This window comes from Pristiophorus japonicus, chromosome 5, assembly GCF_044704955.1.
Source record: "Pristiophorus japonicus isolate sPriJap1 chromosome 5, sPriJap1.hap1, whole genome shotgun sequence".
NCBI lineage: Eukaryota > Metazoa > Chordata > Chondrichthyes > Pristiophoridae > Pristiophorus > Pristiophorus japonicus.
Genome location: NC_091981.1, coordinates 195,169,418 through 195,193,781, shown reverse-complemented (window position 1 = coordinate 195,193,781; position 24,364 = coordinate 195,169,418). Strand labels below are relative to the sequence as shown.

The window sequence follows — 24,364 nt, the reverse complement described above, 5'->3', positions numbered from 1 at the left end:
GTCCTTGAAACAGTACCATTATCAATGCTCTATCAAGAAATGTACATGATATATACAGGAAAACATTTTTGATCTAAATGTAGTGTTGATCCTTATTGGATTATTTCTTAAAAAGCAAGTCTGAAGCTTAAAAAAAAAATTAACTCAGTTTTCAGATCTGCCGTACAATTATTGTGCTGCATTTTGCAAAGAATCATAGAATAGTTACAGCACAGGAGGCGCCATTTGGCCCGTCGAACCTATGCCAGCTCTCTCTGCAAGAACACTTCAGCTAGTCCCACTTCCCCATCCTTTCCTTGTAGCCCTGCAATTTTTTTTCCTTCAGATTCTTATCCAATTGCCTTTTGAAAGCCATGATTGGATGGTGGAGGCAGACTCATTCAGGAAGTGCATTCCAGATCCTAACCACTTGCTGTGTAAAAAAGTTTTTCCTGATGTCGCTTTTGCTTCTTTTGCTAATCGCCTTAAATCTATGTCCTCTGGTTCGCAATCCTTCTGCCAACGGGAGCACTTTCTCTCTATCTACTCTGTCTAGACCCATCATAATTTTGAACATCTCTATCAAATCTCCTCTCAAACTTCTCTGCTCTAAGGGGAACAACCCCAGATTCTCTAAATCAATCCAAGTAACTGAAGTCCCTCATCCCTTTAACCATTCTTGCAAATCTTTTCTGCACCCTCTCTAAAGCCTTCACATCCTTCCTAAAGTGCAGTGCCCAGAATTGGACACAATACTCCAGTTGAGGCCGAACCACTGTTTTATAAAGGTTTATCACAACTTCCTTGCTTTTGTACTCTATTTATGAAGCCAAGGGTCCAGTATGGTTTTTTAACTGCTTTCTCAACCTGTCCTACCACCTTCAATGATTTGTGCACATATACCTCCAGGTCTCTGTTCATGCACCCCCTTTAGGATTGTACCCTTTAGTTTATATTGCCTCTCCTCGTTCTTCCTACCAAAATGTATCAGTTCGCACTTTTCTGCATTAATTTTCATCTGCCACGTGTCTGCTCATTTCACCAGCCTGTCTAAATCTTCTTGAAGTCTATCACTATCCGCCTCACTGTTCACTATATTTCCAAGCTTTACGGTCATCTGAAAATTTTGAAATTGTGCCCTGTACTCCCAAATACAAGTCATGAGAGATATATATATCTCTCTCAAATATCCTAGTATTGACCCTTGGGGAACACCACTGTATACTTTCCTCCAGTCCAAAAAAAACAACTGTTCACCACTACTCTCTGTTTCCTGTCACTTAGCCAATTTCATATCCATGCTGCCACTGTCCCTTTTATTCCATGCGTTTCAACTTTGCTGGCAAGCCGGCATTTTATCAGACGCCTTTTGGAAGTCCATGTACACCACATCAACTGCATTGCCCTCATCAAAGGAGTGTTACCTCTCTATTAGCTCATCAAAAAATTCAATCAAGTTAGTTAAACAATTTGCCTTTAGCAAATCCGTGTTGGCTTTCCTTGATTAATCCACACTTGTCCAAGTGATTGTTAACTTTGTCCCAGATTATCATTTCTAAAAGCTTCCCCATTACCAAGGTTAAACTGACTTGCCTGCATTAGCAGGGTTTATCCTTGCACTCTTTTTTTTGAACAAGGGTGTAACATTTGCAATTCTCCAGTCCTCTGGCATCACTCCTGCAGGATTCGATAATTATGACCAATAGCTCCGTGACTTCCACCTTAACTTCCTTCAGCATTCTAAGATGCATCCCACCCAGTCTTGGTGACTTATCTACTTTAAGTAGTCATCCTTGCTACTACCTCCATCAATTTTTATCCCTCCCAGTATCTCCACAACCTCCTCCTTCACTATGCCTTTGGCAGCATCTTGTTCCTTGATAAAGATAGATGCACTGATTTAGTACCTCAGCCAAGCCCTCTGCCTCCATGTGTAAATCTCCTTTTTGGTCCTTAATCAGCTCCAGCCCTCTGCTTGTTATTTATATGCCTATGGAAGACTTTTTGATTTCTCCTTTAGGTCAGCTGATAATCTACTCACATACTCTTTGCCTCTCATTTTGTTTTTTTACTTTCTATATTCAGCCTGATTCAGTCGTATTCTCAACCCAACATCTGTCATACGCACTTTGATTTTGCTTCATCTTACTCTCTTTCATCATTCAGGGAGCTCAGACTTTGGTTGCCCTAGCTGTGCCCCTTGTAGGAATGTATCTCGATCATACCTCTTTAAAGGCAGCCCATTGTTGGATTACAGCTTTGCCTGCCAATCTTAGATTCCAATTTACCCAGGCCAGATCCATTCTCAACCCACTGAAATTTGCCTTCCTCCAATTAAGTATTTTTACTCTAGATTGCTCCCTGTCTTTTTCCATAGCTAACCTAAACCTTGATACTATGATCACTGTTCCCTAAATATTCCTCAACTGACACTTGCTTCACCTCATTCCCCAGAACCAGATACAGCAATGCCTCCTTCCAAGTTGGGCCAGAAAGGAACTAATCAATAAAGTTCTCCTGAACACACTCCAGAAATTCTTCCCCTCTTTGCCCTTTACACTATTACTATCCTAGTCGAAAGCCTCCATTATCACTATTCTATAGTTCTTGCACTTCTCTAATTTCCTCAAAAATTTGCTCCTCTATATCCTTGGCGGCCTGTAGAATACACCTAGTAGTGCAATGGTACCTCCTTTCTTTCCTTCCGCATCTTTCCTGAACATCTTATATCCAGCAATATTTAATAACCAATCCTGCCCTTTTTTGAGCCAGGTCCCCGTTATCGCCATGACATCAATAGTGCTTTATTTTTATTGGACATTCTAAAGAGCAAAATTAGCAATCTCATCAGTAATACATACTTTTCAATCTATGCATACAAGATTACTTAATATTCCCCAAGTAATTAAAACTCTGCTTGTTTAAAGCCAGTAATGCGATTGGAAAGCTGTGAGTAGGGTTATCGGATAAAAAGGGACATTAAACAGGCAACAAAAGTCAAGGCCTACTGGGCAATAGTTATGTCTTTACTGTATGCAATTGCTGGACCACTTACAGTTGCCACATCAGATAATTTAATGGCCTGGAATTTGCAGTCTGAATGATGGCAAACTGGTAGCGTTCACCGCCATCTACCTTTAAAACTGACCACAACTTCGGGATTTGGCGCATGCGCAGATGCAAGCAGAAATCCTGAAGTTGCGTTTTCATTTACAGCCCCTCCACAGACTGTACTGTGCCCCCTAACCCACCCCAGAGCCAGCAATCTATGTAATCAGCCAAAAATGTTGGCTCTTCTGCAGTAATATCACTTAAATTCCCCACTAAAAGTTAGATCCCAAAAGGGATTAGGTGTAACTGGGGTTTTTAAAAACAGCGTATTGACTGCTAAACAAAAAGGTCATGGCTCTGAAAAACAAATTTTAATTTTGTGCAGTGTCAAATTTATCCATTTGAATAAAAATTGAAATTAAGGAACTTAAATTTTTAATAAAAGATTTGTTCATTATTTCAGGTTTGCCTTTTCCCCCCACCCAATCTTTATTTCGCTCTCTGGAACAATAAAAAGTTAGAATTTTAAGAGCTTACTCACTTCCTTATTCGCTGTGAGAATTCTGCATTTTGATTGGTTGCTTAGATAGCTTGTCACAGCAGCTCACACTAGGGGATCCCCACTATACTCCGCTGATTTGAATTATGCATCGGAAAACGCAAACTTTGACAGATTGCGAGATCTTTGTGCAAAGCTTACTTTGGGGCCAGCAGTGGAAGCCTTTACTTCACCACTGACCGTAAACTCTAGGCCATTCACTTCTATCTAGGTTGCTTCAGAAAGATCATGAAAATTAAGGGTAGGTATTGAGGTCCACAGAAGAGCAAATATGCCAGGCATACAGCCAATGATAAAAGCGCAGCTATTATTAGGCTGGTCACAATCTAAATGCCTGATACAATACAACCAAAAAAAAAAATGTATTCTACAGGGACAAACACTCTTGCGGTGGTTAGTTCAAAACATAAGGATTGTCTAAAGACCAATCTAAAAAAATGTGGCATTTTAACTGAAAGGAGGAACAGGAAAAAGTGGCAAAAATAATTCATGATTCCATGCCAAAGCTTGTAGCAAGTCATATCTAGCTAGCTGAAGAGCCCAAAATAAATCAAGGAAAGATCAGCCCTTGGGTTAATTTGAAATCTGATGTATGTGTGTGGGAGAACATTCGTTGCAAATCAGACTTTACGGCAATATGGTAAATCACATCCTATGAATTATAGGCTGTCATCAACAATGAAGGCAAAAACTGTCCTATATTTAAATGTAAGAAAATAGTTATAATTTACAGCCTGTTAAAGTATGAATCATAGTTTAAAGAGTTATAATTAAATGTTCAAAAACCTTTAATTCACACATGGTATCTAATACTATTGCTCTGTACAGTTTGTGTCTGGTGTTATTAAATTTAGCATTTATGAACAGCAATATGTTTCAAGATCAATAGTCAAATTAAATATCTAAACTTTTACATGATTGGCAACAAATTATGGACACTAGTAAACATGGTTTGTCTAAGATGTGAAAAATGTAGAAAATAGAGTCAGAGATGGCAAATTTATAGCATATTTACTAGTGGATCTCCCAGTGTTGTTCATGAAGTCAGGATATCTGGTTTTAAACTATGCAATGTTCAATATAGAAACATAGAAAATAGGTGCAGGAGTAGGCCATTCGGCCCTTCTAGCCTGCACTGCCATTCAATGAATTCATGGCTGAAGATGCAACTTCAGTACCCCCTTCCTGCTTTCTCGCCATACCCCTTGATATAGTTAGAGCCACTGATTTATGGCAATTGCAATAAAAATATTTTTCATTATTCAGTGTTATGGGAATGTTAGTGGTATTTTCAGCTTCAAATTGTGATGTCTACATTTGTGGAAATTGTAAATCAATTCCCTTATAGGACAAAGAAGGTTTGTGATGTTGGGAGGGTGGTGCTAGATGGGAACCTTGGTTAACAGGGGAAGGGGTCCCACTGTGATGGGTATTGGTACATTGGTCTTAAATATCTAAGCAGTCAAATGGAAAATGGAACCACCACCACCACCAAAGCAGATCATCGCTGTTTGTGGGACCTTGCTGTGCATAAATTGGCTGCCACATTTCCTATATTGCAATAGTGACTACACTTCAAAAGAACTTCATTGGCTGTAAAGCACTGTGGGACGTCCTGAGGTTGTGAAAGGCACTATGAATGCATTTCTTTCTTTGCTTTTCATCTTGCAAGCTCAGGTCCAATGTTGGTAGCAGAGGCAGGTGGCATTGCAGAATAGTACCTACTTTGGAGACAAGGTGGTGTCATTGCAATAGGACAGAAGAGGTATGATGGAAAAGATTAAAGGACACATTATGTGCAATACATTTTATGCAGTCCCATTTAGAAAAAAAAACATGTCAAACTAACATTTGGCAAATTTTCCAAAAATCTGAGGTGGATGGAGTGTTATTGGGGCAGAAGTTTGAGGTTCCTTGACCTTTTCCCCAGAGTTTGCTGTAGCTACCCCAGGGCACAGAGCAGAGCATGGACCTGTAATGGGCACAATCCCAACATATCAAATCTAAAATGATGAGTTACAGCTATACTGGTCACTTAATGAAGATGGCGTCGGGCTTGTGCTAAAATCCTCCTCAGATCAGCAAAGGAGGAGGGGGGGCGCCTGGCAACAGGCTGAAGGGGAACGCAGAAGGGAGAGGGCAAGGAAAATTGTTCACAATGTATGGCAGCGGAATGGTACAGAGTGCATTATGCTTTCACTTCTGGAACATGGGTTTAAAGTCAAGCTTGTTGGTCAACAGTTTGAATTGAAGGCTTGAAAGTACGACTACAGTTCCTAATGGGTACAAGTGCAGAACACAAAACTGCCTTTCAGCATTAAGTTAATAAGATTCAGAAATTGGACAAATGACAGCTGGACTGGGAAACTCATTGTTGCGGATTTAAAAAAAAACCTGTTTAATTCTGCTTATACCTGAATCAGACAGTACATGGAGGATTAAACAAAAAAAATCACTTCCAGCTAGAGAGGGAGTGGAAAGAGAAGGGTTAGAGAAATAAATCTACAAACATATTAATTCCTTGGGTTGTCTTTATTTGAAGATTTTTTACCAAAATATAAATTGAATGACAAACCATACAAACTTCACAAAATAGTGATTTCACACATTCCTGGCAAATACCTTGATTACACTGGTTGTAACAAAAAATCTCTGGCAGACAAGGTTTAATCTCTTATTCTCAGGTGATTTTTTTTTTTAAGGAATTAAGGTTCTGAAATTGGTCATTTCACCTCAAGCCCAAACTGCATGGTTGGAAGTTTCTGTTCCCCAGCCAATATTCTCTACAACTGGATAAAGTAGTACAGATTCTTATAGCTCATCTTTGCTTCTTGATAGCTTGGTTGCATGTTCTTCCACAAATTTGCTCAAAGAGTCAAGGTCTCGCTCACCCTTGTCATATTGAATAGGATTGTCTTTATTGTTGCTTGGAGCAAAGTAAATGGTAGGGAATCCCTCAGTTTTGTATTTCTCATTTGGTACATCATTTGCTGTTGCATCCATCTTTGCAATGATCAGGTTCTCCTCATTTTTGTACTTTTTGCCAAGTTCCAAATACACAGGCTCCAATTGTTTGCAATGTCCACACCAAGGTGCATAGAATTCTATTAGGACATCTTTCTTTTTGTCCATAACTATTTCAGCAAATGTCTTGCCCACCACCACTTTTACTGGTCCTTTGTTACTCTTTGGAATTGGTTGTGACTTAACAATATGCTTTAATTTACCTGTAAAGAAAAAATAAAATAAAAAAAAGGGGCATGTGTGAATACTTAGTAGTTTATGGATAAAATATCTCAATCAAAATTCAGAACACCAGCCATCAAGCATTTATATAGCACCTTTAACAAAAAAGCTCAAGGTGCTTCAGAGGTGCAAGGAAAAACACTTGAGCCATGGGAGGTACTTGGGTGACAAAAAGCTTGATCAGAAGTAGGTTTTAAGGCTCTTAAAAAGGAGGTTGAAAGGTAGAGGAGTTTAGGGAAGGAATTCCAGAATGCAGGACCCAGGCAGAATGACTGACCCACACCAACTGTGAAATAAGGGAAAGAAAGGAGGCACAAGAGGCCAGAGTCAGAGGTATGGAGAGCAGGGGGGGGGGGGGGGGGCGGGTGGTGGCACGTACAGGAAGCGATTGCAGAGATAGGAGAGAATTAAAACATATGAATTTTAAACTAGACACTGGGGACCAGAGCCCACAATGCTCAGTGAGGATGGGCGGGTGATAGGTTTTCTGCCCATAACCTCCAGGTCAATTTTTCAGTTCCCCAGAAGTTCTGCTTTACCATCCAGGCTCTTTTTCCCATACTATGGCACACTGATTTGCTGAGAATGGCCATTAGACGGTCAAGCATAGTGACATGATTTTTTAAAATAAAAGACAACTCGCCACATTTATCTTCAGACTATTGATTTTTATGCACTCTTCCATTTTTCTCCACTCACCCCACACCATTCCCTTCACCTTTCCTAAAGGTAGAGTCAGAAGGTACAGTTCCACAAATACCAGCAGCTCAAGTACCTGACCTAAATGCAATTCTTAATACAAGGCCATGTAAATGTTGCCAAGCATTTATGAATTCATAAGGTATCATATTGTCCTTACTCAATGTCATCATAGACAGTCCCTCAGAATAGAGGAAGACTTGCTTCCACTCCTGAAGTGAGTTCTTTGGTAGCTCTGAACCCACACATGCAGATTATAATGCAGACCACTGAACAGCAATTAAAAGTGCAAGAATCCCAAGTTGATATTTCTTCTCCCACGTCAAGGGAGATAGAGATCAAATTTAGTTTAGTATGGATCCGCATTGAAGCACACAATACACTTACTTATCCATTGAACCACCAGAGGAGCCCAAAACTGTACTTTATAAATTTTTTAAAAAGTATGTTTGTTGTAGTATAGGATAAGAGTATTAGAATATCCAGCCTACATGTATGGATATAGACACGGAAATGGTATTGGCTTTTTAAACTTCACCACTAAATCAGTAACAAAGCTGCAGAAATTCACTCTGCTACATCTGGATAAACAATCATTTCACAGCTTCCCCCTCCTATGCTGTCTATTTTAAGGTTTAAAAAAAAAAAAGTGCGGATTAAATGGAATAGAGTGACATTCAATGTTCTGAATTCAACAAGCATCCCAAAACCAAATATAAACAGATTATTTAGTTTTCTTCATAGTAGTTACATTTAAGATACTGTACCTTTCTTAAATGCCATCACAAATTCTCTCAGTACATCAGAATCAAATTCTTCTGGTTCCATTGCATATTTCTTGCCAGCTACATCCAGTATTGCCACATTTACTTCTTCACCACTGTCTCCCAGACCTAGGTCATTTAGTTCTGATGAATAATCCTCTTCATCAGCAATTGCAAAAGTATATTCAGGGAAATCCTTTGCTACTTGCAATACTTTCTTTCGCCAATACTGTGTAGCTGATGGAAGTATAAACAATTTGCAAGAATTAAGTACAAAATGCTTAATGTTAAATGTGGTTTAAAATCCTTAGAATTAGGGAAGTACATTAAATTCCATTTAGTATAGAAAAGTCGTCACATGTGGCACAAAAAAATTTGCAACAACATTTTTCTTGGTGCTTTTCACATGACTACAATGCATTTTGGGAGAAACCGTGCAATCTTCAAATACAGGTAGAGGAAGAGAGAATGTTCTTTTGGTTTGGGAGGGTGGGGGGAACAGGGAGGGAGGAAAGAGGAAACAGTGCCCAAGGATATGGGGAGATTGCAGTCAGCAAAAAAAAAAAAGGCTCAAATTATATATGTGTAGTTAAGACCTGGTTTGAAAGTGGGTCCAGGGAGAATGCTGTAGACTTCATGGAATAAGCCTGATAAAAAAAAATCTAAGAGAAGGCAGGATGGGGAATTGGAGGCAGTGGAAACAAAAATAGATGGCCTTGATGTGAGAAGTTTATGGACTACATTGTCTCTAGCATCAAGCACCAGAAGTGAGCATGAATGGGGTGAAGTTGAAGGAAGCAGTTGGTGGTAGGAAAGAAGAATTTACGATTGATCGCTTTTCCAGAATGACTTTGGAGCAATAAGGTATATGCTCATGGAGAGAAAGATAGTACTGCATCAGGTAGTGAAGCCTGACCTGGTTGTGGACTGCCAGATTGCTCATAAGCCCCACGCACTATTCCAAGACCCTATGGTGGCGACTGCTGTACAGAGAACTGTATTACAATGATTGTTACAAAAGGAGAAAAATATAAAATCTTACATTTTTTTTTTTACCCAAAGAGATCACAATTACATACAGCTTGATTTTGCTATTTCAAACAAATATCAAAGGTTTAGAAAGTTTTTGAAAAAGCTCAATATTCTTCAAAAATGGACGAAGCGTTGGGAAACCTACAAGTCCCTGTTCCTAGCTACGTTTCAGTGAAAAGACATACAATAACTCTACACTTCTCTGCTAAAGGAGCTACCTATTAAACTGCCCTAGCATGACATGTCCATTGCCCTAGTGGATATTCTTCAGATAAGCATCTAGACATGGCAGACTATTTGGCTTTGTGGGACAAAGTGAAGCTCAATCCAATCTTCACCCGAGATCAAAGTACCTGTACATGCATTTTTCATTAGGAGGGTCGAAGACAAATTGTAATATTCTCATCACAGATCAGTTAACTCAGCACAGACCAGTGATCAAACCTGGGATATTCCTCTTCTGTATGTTTAAGTATTACACAGCATAATCAATTTACCCACAGACTTTTGGGGAGGGGGTGGGGAGAAGGAGTCATGGGAGGGGGTCCTCAAGTATACTTATTACAAAGTTTATATGGAAGAAAACAAAGTTACTGAACAGATTGTGGTTCCAAGCATTTTGATTTTATTTGGAACAATGTATTTTAAATATACCCAATATTGAAAGTAATCAATGAAAGCCATTTATCCCTGATCTGCTTTTAAAAGCTGTGCATTATACTTACCCACACGATAATCAAAACTGAAGTCTACGCCGTAGTATACCACCACTAATGGGCGCTTGCTGTATCTTTTTGCATCGTTGCTTTGCTTACGATGTCCAACTAAAGGCACAGCATTATTTGTAATAAAATCCGTCACATCAGACGGAGATGAGGTCTCCTGTAAAAATAAGGATCAAGTTTTATAAATACAAGCCAATTTGTAAAGCAAAACAAGTTTAATATTTCAAATAAAAAAAGTATTGGAAAAATGAAATCACATTTCTCCCACCCAAAATTGTAAGTGCAGTATTTAGTCTGGAGAACTTCATCTAAAAATAGAAAATATCTCAACTGAATTTTTCTAGTAGAAAAAGAACAATGACATGTCTGATGGTTCAGGATTTGCATGTGGCCATTAATTCAGCATGGTTACATAGGCATGACAAAGATTAGGATAGAGGAGTCCTGGTTGTAAAGAGGATTCAGAGGGGACAACAAAAGTCCTGTGGTGGGTGAAGTTGACTTGTAGATAGGATAGGTGGAGGCAGCTTGGAGCACCGAGAAACTAATGTCCAGAATCAGGGACAAGTGTGGAGGGTGAGTATCCAGGAGTTGTTTGTGGGGCAGAGTATCAGAGGGAATCACTTACCTGGATAGTGAAAGTGCGCATTTTGGGCTCATACTGAGAATTAAATTTTTCAGGCTGAATCATAACTAGCTGCCCAGGCGATGCTTTTAAGAAGTTTTGTATTTCACTGCTGAAGGTGTGATGAAATCTGTAGTCTTCTCGGATAGAGTTACCTAAAAGAGAAACAATTATTAGAACATACATCCCAAGAGAATTAATGACATTCATTTCAAAATATGTAAATCAACCACTTGAGACCAGTTATCGATGGCCATTAGAGGAAGGAAAATCATCTTGTTAAAGGATGTTAAAAAAAGGAAATCATTGTAAATTAAATTTTTTTTAAAATAAAAGTACATTTTCTTGCCACCATTGAGACCTCTTTGGTAGGGATTCTCTGGTAGGTGGCTCCAAGACAATTATACAAACTTGCCCTATATGGCCCTCAGTAGCTATTGCAAATTGCCAGTGGAGGGGCAAGAGCATAATTTCAAATCTGCCAGCCTATAGCAGGGTTTTCTGGAGTTGGGCAGCTCGAAAGCCAATTTGAAGTTGCAGCCCTCCCTAGAAGTTATCCAAAATGGTGAATCAGTCAGCTGATAAAATGCTCAGCCACAGTCAGACTAATGAGCTGGAGGACATTGTACCAAAGTAACAGTTCCCACTCAAACACAAGAGAATGTGATACATTTTGGGAAAATAGCAGTAACTATGCTCAGAATAGGATCAGGACTGTGGAACTGCAGAGAGATTTGGTGATAAAAGTTCACAGGACATTAAAGGCAGCACCTCAGGTTGGTAACAAAAAAGCCAATTGTATTCTAGATTTTATCACAAAGAATTGAATACAAAACAAAAAAAAAAGTGATGTGATAATGAGGAGCCTATACAAATCCGCCGCCACCACCACCATCAGTAGTCCCTCGAATCGAGGATGACTTGCTTCCACATCAAAAAGTTCACAGGTGTTAAAATTCCAGATCCCGAACTAAATCTTGGAGTGGAAGATGCCCGTGTGTGGATTTAAAAAAAAAAGTGTGGTGGCTGGTGCACACCAGCCACCATACAGGTGACAGAGCTAGGTCTTGGTCCAGTGGCAAGGATTAACACGACTGGAGACCAGCCTTGCTGCACGGATCTAGTGCACACACACATCGCAGTGTGGACTGGCCCATGTTGCCCTTGGGCCCTCACCTCTTCAGGGCCCCGTACTAATGCCTCTCCTGGGCCCGATCACTCGCCGCTCCTGTTATACCTGCCCACACTCCAATCACCGACCTGGATCTTGGCAACGTCCCTTTTCACTGTCGTTGCTCTCCTGCTCCCTAGAGTGGTATGCCATCACGCTGCTCCTTCCACTCCCTGGCCTGTTCCGATAGTGCTTGCAGGTCAGGAGCTGCTCAGCCTGCTGGGCCAGGCCGCCACGCTGCTCCTTCCACTCCCTGGCCTGCTCCGATAGTGCTTGCAGGTCAGGAGCCGCTCAGCCTGCTGGGCCAGGCCGCCACGCTGCTCCTTCCACTCCCTGGCCTGCTCCGATAGTGCTTGCAGGTCAGGAGCCGCTCAGCCTGCTGGGCCAGGCCGCCACGCTGCTCCTTCCGCTCCCCGGCCTGCTCCGATGCCTGTTCGACTACTAGATGCAACTGGAAGGATTGAAGCTTTAGGGAGGTTGTACCACAATTTCACTAGGATGCTGTTTGGTATGAGGAAATAAGAGGACGGCAAAACGTGTGTAATGCACCCTATTATATGTGCCACTAACATAGAATCATGGAATCATTACAGCACAGAAGTAGGCCATTCGGCCCGTCGAATCTCTGCCCACTCTCTGCTAGTCCCACCCCCCCACCCTTTCCCTGTAGCGCTGAAATTGTTTTTCCTTCAGACACTTATCCAACTCCCTTTTAAAAGTCAAGATTGAGTCTGCCTCCACCGACCTTACATTCCATATCCTCACCACTCGCTTCTAAATGGCTCCTGTTCCTATGTGGAAGGTCTGCGAAACACTTTCCTTAGAACAATGAGGCAATATAGTAAGTGTATAAAATGATAGAAGGATGGCACAGGGGAGATAGAAGTGGACAGTTTCCAGTGGCTGAGAGGCCATAGATACCACATTAAATGCAAGAGATTCAGAAAAGAGCAATAGAATTTTATTTTTAAAAACTCAGTTGAGGATGTGGAATTCACTTCCGCGTTAGTGGTTGAGGCAGAAACTGTCAACATTCAAGATTCAATTGGATAGATGGATAAAAGAAAAAGGGTTGAAGGGATATAGGTACATGGTTAGCAAACTTCATGAGGACTATTTGCTCCAGTGAAGGGTAAACACCAACACAGGTTGACTGGGCTGAATGACTGGTGTAACTTCTATGTATTTCTAATTTAGTATTTACTTAATTTCACGATTCTTTGAAAGACTATAAAGTAAAATTTAATATAAATTTGTTTAAAAGACGTGGCTTAGTTATGATACCACATTTATTCAGACTGAGGGGGGCAAAGAGAGAAATATATTTTACAATTATTGGAGGAGCTTATAGTAGTTCAAATAGTTTTGGGCATTAGGATGTACTGAGAAATTACTGAAGGTGTGTTTATCAAGAATCTAATAAATTGAATTTGAAAGGAAGGCATTATTTTCCCCAGAGTTATATCTGTCCGAACAATCATTTAGCCAACCCGTATTCCCCATAGCTACATTTTGAAATGCATCAAGTGGCTGGTGTCACAAGAACAAACGCTCAATAGATTTTTAAATAAACCAAACCTTCACCTCCTATCTTATAACTGCATCCATTTGTCCAAGACCAAACACAGTGGCGATTGCAGTTTATGAATTATAAATAGCATGAGCTTCTACTGAAATATTTTAAGTGCTCAAAATGCTACATTTGACAGCAAGAATTAAAAAAAACACTACTGCATTTCACATCATCTTTCTAAGAAACTGGACAGTTGCACTTAAAATTGTAATCCTGCCATTTCGTTCAGAAATAGTACTGTACCATGCCAACGCAAAACCTTTGACAGCACTATGCATCCCAGTTAAATGAAGGCTGACCTGTTGTAGAGTCCAGGTGTTATGTACAAGATACACATCTGGGATTTTCAGTGCAATTATTTTAAAACACAAAGCAATCACAGACTGAGTCAATGAGCTTGGGCAAATAAGTGCCAAAATAAAATTTTCAAACTAGATACACTCTGAACTAAGCCATTAACGATTTAGATGAAGGAATTGAGTGTAATATCACCAAGTTTGCGGATGACACTAAACTGGGTGGTGGTGTGAGCTGTGAGGAGGACGCCAAGAGGCTGCAGGGTGACTTGGGCAGGTTAGGCGAGTGGGCAAATGCATGGCAGAGGCAGTATAATGTGGATAAATATGAGGTTATCCATTTTGGGGGCAAAACCAAAGGCAGAATATCTGGATGGCGGCAGATTAGGAAAAGGGGAGGTGCAACGAGACCTGGGTGTCATGGTTCATCAGTCATTGAAAGTAGGCATGCAGGTACAGCACGCGGTGAAGGCGGCAAATGGTATGTTGGCCTTCATAGCTAGGGGATTGGAGCATAGGAGCAGGGAGGTCTTACTGCAGTTGTACAGGGCCTTAGTGAGGCCTCACCTAGAATATTGTGTACAGTTTTGGTCTCCTAATCTGAGGAAGGACATTCTTGCTATTGAGGGAGTGCAGCGAAGGTTCACCAAACTGATTCCAGGAATGGCTGGACTGTCATGAGGAGAGACTGGATCAACTGGGCCTTTATTCACTGGAGTTTAGAAGGATGAGAGGAGATCTCAGAAACGTATAAGATTCTGATGGAACTGGACAGGTTAGATGCGGGAAGAATGTTTCCAATGTTGGGGAAGTCCAGAAGCAGGGGACATTGTCTTAGGATAAGGGGTAGGCCATTTAGGACTGAGATGAGGAGAAACTTGGATATATTCAAGAGGGAGTTAGATATGGCCCTTACAGCTAAGGGGATCAAGGAGTATGGAGAGAAAGCAGGAAAGGGGTACTGAGGGAATGATCAGCCATGATCTTATTGAATGGCGGTGCAGGCTCGAAGGGCCGAATGGCCTACTCCTGCACCTAGTTTCTATGTTTCTATGTTTACCCACAAGTATCCAAAATTCTACAGCACTACAAATTACTCACAGGCATCTTGATAGGTGTGATGAGCTGGATCATCGTCTCCATTAAAAATTCCCACAATGATGACATCATCACCATCCTTAAGGAATTCTTGAACTTGTTTAAGAACTTGAATTTGTTTGGAAGGTGGGCCAGCCTGTTCAATCATATATTCAGTAATACCTAAATTAAAAAAAAATGAAAGCATTAGCATGGACGTAACATTTCAGTAATGTACAGTGCTCAAGTGTTAAACTTGATCTCCTCCCACAATTTTCCCCTCCTCGAGATACTGACTCTTGCTGTGGTACAACTCACAGATGCAAAAACCTTCTGGTAACCCTGGTCAAAAACAATTCTTCATGTACGATCCTGCAAAAATGAGCATAGAGTTTTTAATATATGAATTAAAGGGCATTACATTGGAACCCAATCCTACCCTTACAGTAGGGGTCATTGGATAGCAATCAGGATGTAAATTCGCTGATTTTCTCCCTTATCCTGGGGGAAATGAAGACCACCTTTAGCATTGCCCAGGGGGAAATTAGAGAACTCGTCGCAGACTGGCGTCAAACCAAGGCTCTCTTCTGGTCTGTATAATTCAGTATCACCCCATAAAATACAATAGCCCACTAACCCATCAGCAGAGCTCCAGTGTTATTTTAAAATACACCATGTGGCATTACAATATGCAATACAAACACAGCTCTTGCAGTATTAACTTGCATAGGCAAAGCTCTGTGGCAGTCAGTAAATCCAGTTAAAATTAATCAGGGTTAGCTTTAAAGCACTATACTATATTTTATTTATACTTAGCAATGACTGTGGGGAACTGCTCTACCGACTCCAGGTTAGCATTAAGCTAGTTGCCGATCTATGGTGGCAAGGGCAACTGCAGCCAACCTGCATCATAGGCATGGCATTTCAACTGTCAAGTCATCTATCGTCAGGCAGCCAAACACCCACCTAATGCAATAGTACCTTCAATTCATCATCCCTTACTTTTAGGGAACAGGTATTGCATCACATAATTTGCTCAGACTGTTTCCTGCCTTCTCATTTATTTCACTTTTAGGGTTTTGCTGACCATGGGGCTGGAATTTCATCAACCTTCCGTGTTTTTCGGCAGTATTTCCTCGTTTTGGGTGAAAAACCACTCGGTAGGAATTTCATCCAAGTGTTCAGCCGGCGGTTTCGAAATACCGCTGTGGAGCAGACCGCCGGCGTGCAACACTGGAAAAACTGCTTCCGCTAGAGTTTGGTGGTAGCGGTGATCTGTAGTTAATAGAAACATAGAAAATAGGTGCAGGAGTAGGCCATTCGGCCCTTCTAGCCTGCACCGCCATTCAATGAGTTCATGGCTGAACATTCAACTTCAGTACCCCATTCCTGCTTTCTCGCCATACCCCTTGATCCCCCTAGTAGTAAGGACCTCATCTAACTCCTTTTTGAATATATTTAGTGAATTGGCCTCAACAACTTTCTGTGGTAGGGAATTCCACAGGTTCACCACTCTCTGGGTGAAGAAGTTCCTCCGCATCTCGGTCCTAAATGGCTTACCCCTTATCCTTAGACTGTGACCTCTGGTTCTGGACTTCCCCAACATTGGGAACATTCTTCCTGCATCTAACCTGTCTAACCCCGTCAGAATTTTAAATGTTTCTATGAGGTCCCCTCTCATTCTTCTGAACTCCAGTGAATACAAGCCCAGTTGATCCAGTCTTTCTTGATAGGTCAGTCCCGCCATCCCGGGAATCAGTCTGGTGAACCTTCGCTGCACTCCCTCAATAGCAAGAATGTCCTTCCTCAGGTTAGGAGACCAAAACTGTACAATACTCCAGGTGTGGCCTCACCAATGCCCTGTACAACTGTAGCAACACCTCCCTGCCCCTGTACTCAAATCCCCTTGCTATGAAGGCCAACATGCCATTTGCTTTCTTAACCGCCTGCTGCACCTGCATGCCAACCTTCAATGACTGATGTACCATGACACCCAGGTCTCTTTGCACCTTCCCTTTTCCTAATCTGTCACCATTCAGATAATAGTCTGTCTCTCTGTTTTTACCACCAAAGTGGATAACCTCACATTTATCCACATTATACTTCATCTGCCATGCATTTGCCCACTCACCTAACCTATCCAAGTCGCTCTGCAGCCTCACAGCATCCTCCTCGCAGCTCACACTGCCACCCAACTTAGTGTCATCCGCAAATTTGGATACTACATTTAATCCCCTCATCTAAATCATTAATGTACAGTGTAAACAGCTGGGGCCCCAGCACAGAACCTTGCGGTACCCCACTAGTCACTGCCTGCCATTCTGAAAAGTACCCATTTACTCCTACTCTTTGCTTCCTGTCTGACAACCAGTTCTCAATCCATGTCAGTACACTACCCCCAATCCCATGTGCTCTAACTTTGCACATCAATCTCTTGTGTGGGACCTTGTCGAACGCCTTCTGAAAGTCCAAATATACCACATCAACTGGTTCTCCCTTATCCACTCTACTGGAAACATCCTCAAAAAATTCCAGAAGATTTGTCAAGCATGATTTCCCTTTCACAAATCCATGCTGACTTGGACCTATCATGTCACCTCTTTCCAAATGCACTGCTATGACATCCTTAATAATTGATTCCATCATTTTACCCACTACCGATGTCAGGCTGACCGGTCTATAATTCCCTGTTTTCTCTCTCCCTCCTTTTTTAAAAAGTGGGGTTACATTGGCTACCCTCCACTCCATAGGAACTGATCCAGAGTCAATGGAATGTTGGAAAATGACTGTCAACGCATCCACTATTTCCAAGGCCACCTCCTTAAGTACTCTGGGATGCAGTCCATCAGGCCCTGGGGATTTATCGGCCTTCAATCCCATCAATTTCCCCAACACAATTTCCCGGCTAATAAGGATTTCCCTCAGTTCCTCCTCCTTACTAGACCCCCCGACCCCTTTTATAACCGGAAGGTTGTTCGTGTCCTCCTTCGTGAATACCGAACCAAAGTACTTGTTCAATTGGTCCGCCATTTCTTTGTTCCCCGTTATGACTTCCCCTGATTCTGACTGCAGCGGACCTACGTTTGTCTTTACTAACCTTTTTCTCTTTACATATCTATAGAAACTTTTGCAATCCGTCTTAATGTCCCTTGCAAGCTTCTTCTCATACTCCATTTTCCCTGCCCTAATCAAACCCTTTGTCCTCCTCTGCTGAGTTCTAAATTTCTCCCAGTCCCCAGGTTCGCTGCTATTTCTGGCCAATTTGTATGCCACTTCCTTGGCTTTAATACTATCCCTGATTTCCCTTGATAGCCACGGTTGAGCCACCTTACCTTTTTTATTTTTATGCCAGACAGGAATGTACAATTGTTGTAGTTCATCCATGCGGTCTCTAAATGTCTGCCATTGCCCATCCACAGTCAACCCCTTAAGTATCATTCGCCAATCCATCCCAGCCAATTCACGCCTCATACCTTCAAAGTTAGCCTTCTTTAAGTTCTGGACCATGGTCTCTGAATTAACTGTTTCATTCTCCATCCCAATGCAGAATTCCACCATATTATGGTCACTCTTCCCCCAAGGGGCCTCGCACAACGAGATTGCTAATTAATCCTCTCTCATTACATAACACCCAGTCTAAGATGGCCTCCCCCCTAGTTGGTTCCTCGACATATTGGTCTAAAAAACCATCCCTTATGCACTCCAGAAAATCCTCCTCCACTGTATTGCTTCCAGTTTGGTTAGTGCATATTAAAGTCACCCATTATAACTGCTGCACCTTTATTGCACGCACCCCTAATTTCATGTTTGATGCCCTCCCCAACATCACTACTACTGTTTGGACGTCTGTACACAACTCCCACTAACGTTTTTTGCCCTTTGGTGTTCTGCAGCTCTACCCATATAGATTCCACATCATCCAAGCTAATGTCCTTCCTAACTATTGCCTTAATCTCCTCCTTAACCAGCAATGCTACCCCACCTCCTTTTCCTTTTATTCTATCCTTCCTGAATGTTGAATACCCCTGGATGTTGAGTTCCCAGCCCTGATCATCCTGGAGCCACGTCTCCATAATCCCAATCACATCATATTTGTTAACATCTATTTGCACAGTTAATTCATCCACCTTATTGCGGATACTCCTTGCATTAAGACACAAAGCCTTTAGGCTTGTTTTTTTAACACCCTCTGTCCTTTTAGAATTTTGCTGTACAATGGCCCTTTTTGTTCTTTGCCTTGGGTTTCTCTGCCCTCCACTTTTCCTCATCTCCTTTCTGTCTTTTGTTTTTGCCTCCTTTTTGTTTCCCTCTATCTCCCTGCATTGGTTCCCATCCCCCTGCCATATTAGTTTAACTCCTCCCCAACAGCACTAGCAAACACTCCCCCGAGGACATTGGGGGGGAAAAATGCTCAGGAGAAAGCAGTCAGAGCCACCCTTCGATCGGTGGTAGGTATGAAACCCTGCCAGAAAAGGCAAGTTACAGTTTAAAAAAAATAATTCTTTTGCAGCAATTCACTGGAAAAGGGTCCTGTGAACATTTTGCGTTATTTTTTAACAAAAAAAGTGTTTTCCCCCCTCCCTTGGCCCAACTCGTAGCCTCGGACTAAATTTGACGAGGATCGCGTTTTCCGCCAAGAATCCACGTACAACGCCAATTTATCCCACCAGGCGGATTTTTTCTCCATTTTCTGATTAAGAATAGGGGAAAATTAAATAGCAGAATCATAGCTTTTTTGGGGCAGTAAACCGGTGGTGGCAGTTTTTGATCAAATTCCAGCCCATTATATTATCTTTTGCCCCCACACAACATTTATAAAAGTTGAAAGCTCCAGAAAATAGAAATACAAAAACAATGTGACTGTATGTGGTCACTTATCTTTCCTTTTAAGGGTTACTGACTTGCACAATTTCCAAATACCTTTGGTGAGCACAATATAAACTGGGAGCTGCCGTGAATATTTAATTAGGGTCAGTCATGGGACATCCCTTGAGATTGATCCTGTTCCACAACAGTGAGCATCAAAGTCACTACTCAATTCCAGTACCAGGTTTAAAAAAAAACAATTGCAGAAAACATAGCCACTATTTAATAGTGATACGCTATAAAGTATTAATGGACTATCAAATAATATATTACCTTGCGTATCCCTTGGGCCATTATATTCAAAAGGTTTACCCTTGCGGAAAATTTTCAGGGTAGGATAGCCAGTGACCTGGTATTTGTTAGCAATCTTTGGTTCAGTAGTGGCATCTACCTTAGCAAGCAAAATCGGCACAGAACGCTTGCTGAGCACTTGGGCTGCCTCCTCATATAGCGGAGCAAGCTTTTTACAGTGTCCACACCTGTAACAAAGTGCAGCGAATACAATTTGCATCTGATATTATAAAGTTACACTAGAAATGTAAGATATTCACTGATATATGCACACTCCCAACATTTGTTATGGGTAGTGCTTACAAGCTAATATAAAAAAAAACAGCTTGCCCAAAGTATGCATAATAGTAATTACTTCAGATTACATAGTAGACAATACTAAGACATTGATATTTTTGTCATCTTTCCACATCATGTCACACACTAATTTCCACCAATGGCTCTCAGCTTTCAGATACAATGAGATTATAACTTTTTTTTCCCCCAAAATGTTTTTTAAAAGTTTGTATGTACTTACCAAGGAGCGTAGAACTCCACTAGGATGATATCAGCATCATTCACTACAGCATCAAAGGTATCTTCAGTCAAGATGATGGTTGCTTCAGGTGGCGGAATCCAGTCAGGGGAAGCAACTTCTTTTACTTTAGCTATAATTTCTATTGAAAGTTTAAAAATATTAACACTGAAGTTAATTCTTGCAAAATGGGACTAAATAGTTATTTGAAAAAAAAAAAGAGAAATATTTAAGGATATGGGGAAAAGCAGGAATGGGGTTCAGCTAAGTTGTTAATGTGGAGAAATACAATGGCCCGGTTTTTTCATTTCCAACGACGGCATCATAAGCCTTGTAAAAAGCCCCGCAATTTCCGGGTTTCTGCATGCACGAAAATCCAGAACTTTGCCTCGACAGATCTACTGCACCGACCCAAAAAAAAAACACTTTTGCTGGCGCAGATTGGAGCTATTTGCCCAGCTAAATGTCCACGAAACCCTTACACCTGGTAAAAGCAGGCATAGGCCCTACTTTCACCAGCATATGGGTTAACATACATTAAAAATGTAATTAAAAAACATTTCAAATTTGTTTATATAAATTTGTCAGGATTAAAATGTTTAAAATAATTTTAAAAAAGTTATCTGGCCCACGTGATTCAGTGACTCTTCCGAACCGCCTGCACCCCTGGGACCCGTGACCCATTATGCAGGTGTATGCCTGCAGGCCCAAGACCCAAAGTCTTCGAATCCCAGCAGGTAGGTGCGGATTCAAAAAAAAATAATCGTGTCTGAGGTATACTCCAGAGGTACGCCTCAGACCACAAATTCCAGCCCATTATGTAGACCGTTTCTGTGCCCAATCTTTTTGGTTCCGAGGCACCCCTCCAGGTGTTAGAAAAATTCCAGAGCCCGTGACATAACGAGCATTTTTCCTCTTAAAAATTAGTTAATAGCTCCATTACACCTTAGATAGAAGAATTTAACAACTCCTAAATTTACATAATCAAAATACTGCAGATGCTGGAAATCTGAAATAAAAACAGGTCAGGCAGCATCTGTGGAGAGAGAAATGAAGTTTCCGTTTCAGGTCCGACGAAAGGTCATTGACCTGAAACGTTAACTGTTTCTCTCCACAGATGCTGCCTGACCTGCTGAGTATTTCCAGCATTTTCTGTTTTGATCCTAAATTTACATTATGTGCCTATTTGCTGCTCAACCATTTGCTTAATAGGAAATGAACCAGGAACAACAAGTGCAGCGCTCACGACAGGCTCGTATTGTGCACACTGGGTCAGACTGGAATAAAATTCCAGGTCCACATCCTCCCATTTTAGAATCAGAATATCCTCCTTGATCCCAGGAAAGCATAATGATTCTGGTTTTACAGATAGAATCAGAGTTCAAAGATAATTAAAAAAAAAAAGGCCGACATAGAAAATAGATGCAGGAGTAGGCCATTCAGCCCTTCGCGCCTGCACCACCATTCAATAAGATCATGGCTGATCATTCTCCTCAGTACCCCTTGATCCCTTTAGCCGTAAGGGCCATATCTAACTCCCTCTTGAATATATCCAATGAACTGACATCAACAACTCTCTCTGGCAGGGAATTCCACAGGTTAACAACTCTCTGAGTGAAGAAGTTTCTCCTCATCTCAGTCCTAAATGGTTTACCCCTTATCCTTAGATTATGTCCCCTGGTTCTGGACTTCCAACATCAGGAACGTTCTTCCTGCATCAAACTTGTCCAGTCCCATCAGAATTTTATATGTTTCTATGAGATCCCCTCTCATCCTTTTAAACTCCAGTGAATACAGGCCCAGTCGATCCAGTCTCTCCTCATATGTCAGTCCTGCCATCCTGGGAATCAGTTTGGTGAACCTTCGCTGCACTCCCTCAATAGCAAGAACGTCTTTCCTCAGATTAGGAGACCAAAACTGAACACAATATTCCAGGTGAGGCCTCACTAAGGCCCTGTACAACTGCAGTAAGACCTCCCTGCTCCTATACTCAAATCCCCTAGCTATGAAGGCCAACATAGAAAATAGGTGCAGGAGTAGGCCATTCGGCCCTTCTAGCCTGCACCGCCATTCAATGAGTTCATGGCTGAACATGCAACTTCAGTACCCCATTCCTGCTTTCTCGCCATACCCCTTGATCCCCCTAGTAGTAAGGACTTCATCTAACTCCTTTTTGAATATATTTAGTGAATTGGCCTCAACAACTTTACTTGCCTTGTTCATCTCCTGTTGTACCTGCATGCCAACTTTCAATGACTGATGTACCATGACGTCCAGGTCTTGTTGCACCTCCCCTTTTCCTAATCTACCACCATTCAGATAATATTCTACCTTCGCGTTTTTGCCCCCAAAGTGGATAACCTCACATTTATCCACATTATACTGCATCTGCCACGTGTTTGCCCATTCACCTAACCTGTCCAAGTCACCCTGCAGCCTTTTAGCGTCCTCATCACAGCTCACACCGCCACCCAGTTTAGTGTCATCTGCAAACTTCGAGGTATTACACTCCCTCATCCAAATCATTAATGTATATTGTAAATAGCTGGGGTCCCAGCACTGAGCCCTGTGGCACCTCACTAGTCACTGCCTGCCAATCCCTGCTCTCTGCTTCCTGTCTGCCAACCAGTTCTCTATCCACGTCAGTATACTACCCCCAATACCATGTGCTTTAATTTTCCACACCAATCTCCTGTGTGGGACCTTGTCAAAAGCCTTTTGAAAGTCCAAATATACCACATCCACTGGTTCCCCCTTGTCCACTCTACCAGTTACATCCTCAAAAAATTCTAGAAGATTTGTCAAGCAGGATTTCCCTTTCATAAATCCATGCTGACTTGGACCAATCCCATCACTGCTTTCCAAATGTGCTGACTGAGCCTGGCATTTGAACCCAGCGATATTTAAAAAAAAAATACATGTACTGAAGCTGTATATATTACCTTTTTATAATAATTAGAATGCCACCTTTTATTTTTAAAGGTTCAAATATTTTAATGCCAATAATTGGGATCCAGTGTAACTATCCATCAATATCTTCAGTCTGTGTTAATAAAATAGCTGAAGGCACGATCACAATTTTCCTTGTACCTCAGACTACGAGCTACATATTCATGGTCACGTGCTTCTCTGATGGGCAGATAGGCCTAGTCTAGGCACTAGTGTCCTTTGAGATACCGCTGGCTATTTATGAAAGGATTGGGGAAGAGGAAAGGGCCTGCCTTTGACATTAAAGGATTTATGGTGACTTGGTTGGGTGGGTAAAGTCATTCAGAGCCCTGTTTATTTTTCCAGTTCTCTCATGTGCCATCCACCTCCACCATTCTTGTGCTGTTAATTCAAGTTGCTGGCTTTCACTACCGTGTCAGTGAGCCATGTGTAGGGGGAGGGAGAGGGTGTGGAGCCACCAGGACAATAATATCAACATTCACAACAGTCCAATCTTCTCAATGCATCTGGACCATTCATTTTAACTATTCTTTGCAACGTTGTCTCACATCCTTAAACGCCCTAATATTTATTGACTTCCCCTTCCTCAGCGCTCAGACGCGCCATTTGTAGCTCTAGATTTTTGGACTCTAGGGGAATCAAGGGGGAAAATGAAGTTGTCAAAGATCAGCCATGATCTTACTGAATGGCAGAGCAGGCTCAAAAAGGGTCATCTGGCCTACTCCTAATTCTTAGCCAGGGAAGATAACTCACTAGTGCTAGATCGGTGCAGGTTCTCAGCTGTTGTATCTGCAGATTGATGCAGCTCCACAGTAAATATAGGTAGTCTCCATTCAAATTATGCCAAAGTCTCTTTCTTCCCTTCTTTTCCCTCCCTCCCGCTCAAAGGCCATATGCACTATCTCCACTGCCGGCGCTCTTTTCAAACGCGCGAGCGGTTTCCAACC

General features: G+C 41.5%; 1 protein-coding gene across 1 annotated transcript in view; it reads right to left on the bottom strand.

Moving 5' to 3' along the window:
* Positions 1-6,106: 6,106 nt before the first annotated feature.
* Positions 6,107-24,364, bottom strand: part of pdia4 (protein disulfide isomerase family A, member 4) — a 39,926-nt gene continuing 21,668 nt past the window's right edge. Inside the window, exons 4-10 of the mRNA XM_070881187.1 lie at positions 20,472-20,610; positions 19,937-20,142; positions 14,822-14,980; positions 10,684-10,835; positions 10,056-10,212; positions 8,302-8,535; positions 6,107-6,816 (exon numbers count right to left, since the gene is read on the bottom strand). Coding sequence (XP_070737288.1) covers positions 6,401-6,816; positions 8,302-8,535; positions 10,056-10,212; positions 10,684-10,835; positions 14,822-14,980; positions 19,937-20,142; positions 20,472-20,610 — 1,463 coding nt within the window. The 3' untranslated portion in view covers positions 6,107-6,400. The remainder of the gene's footprint in view (positions 6,817-8,301; positions 8,536-10,055; positions 10,213-10,683; positions 10,836-14,821; positions 14,981-19,936; positions 20,143-20,471; positions 20,611-24,364) is intronic.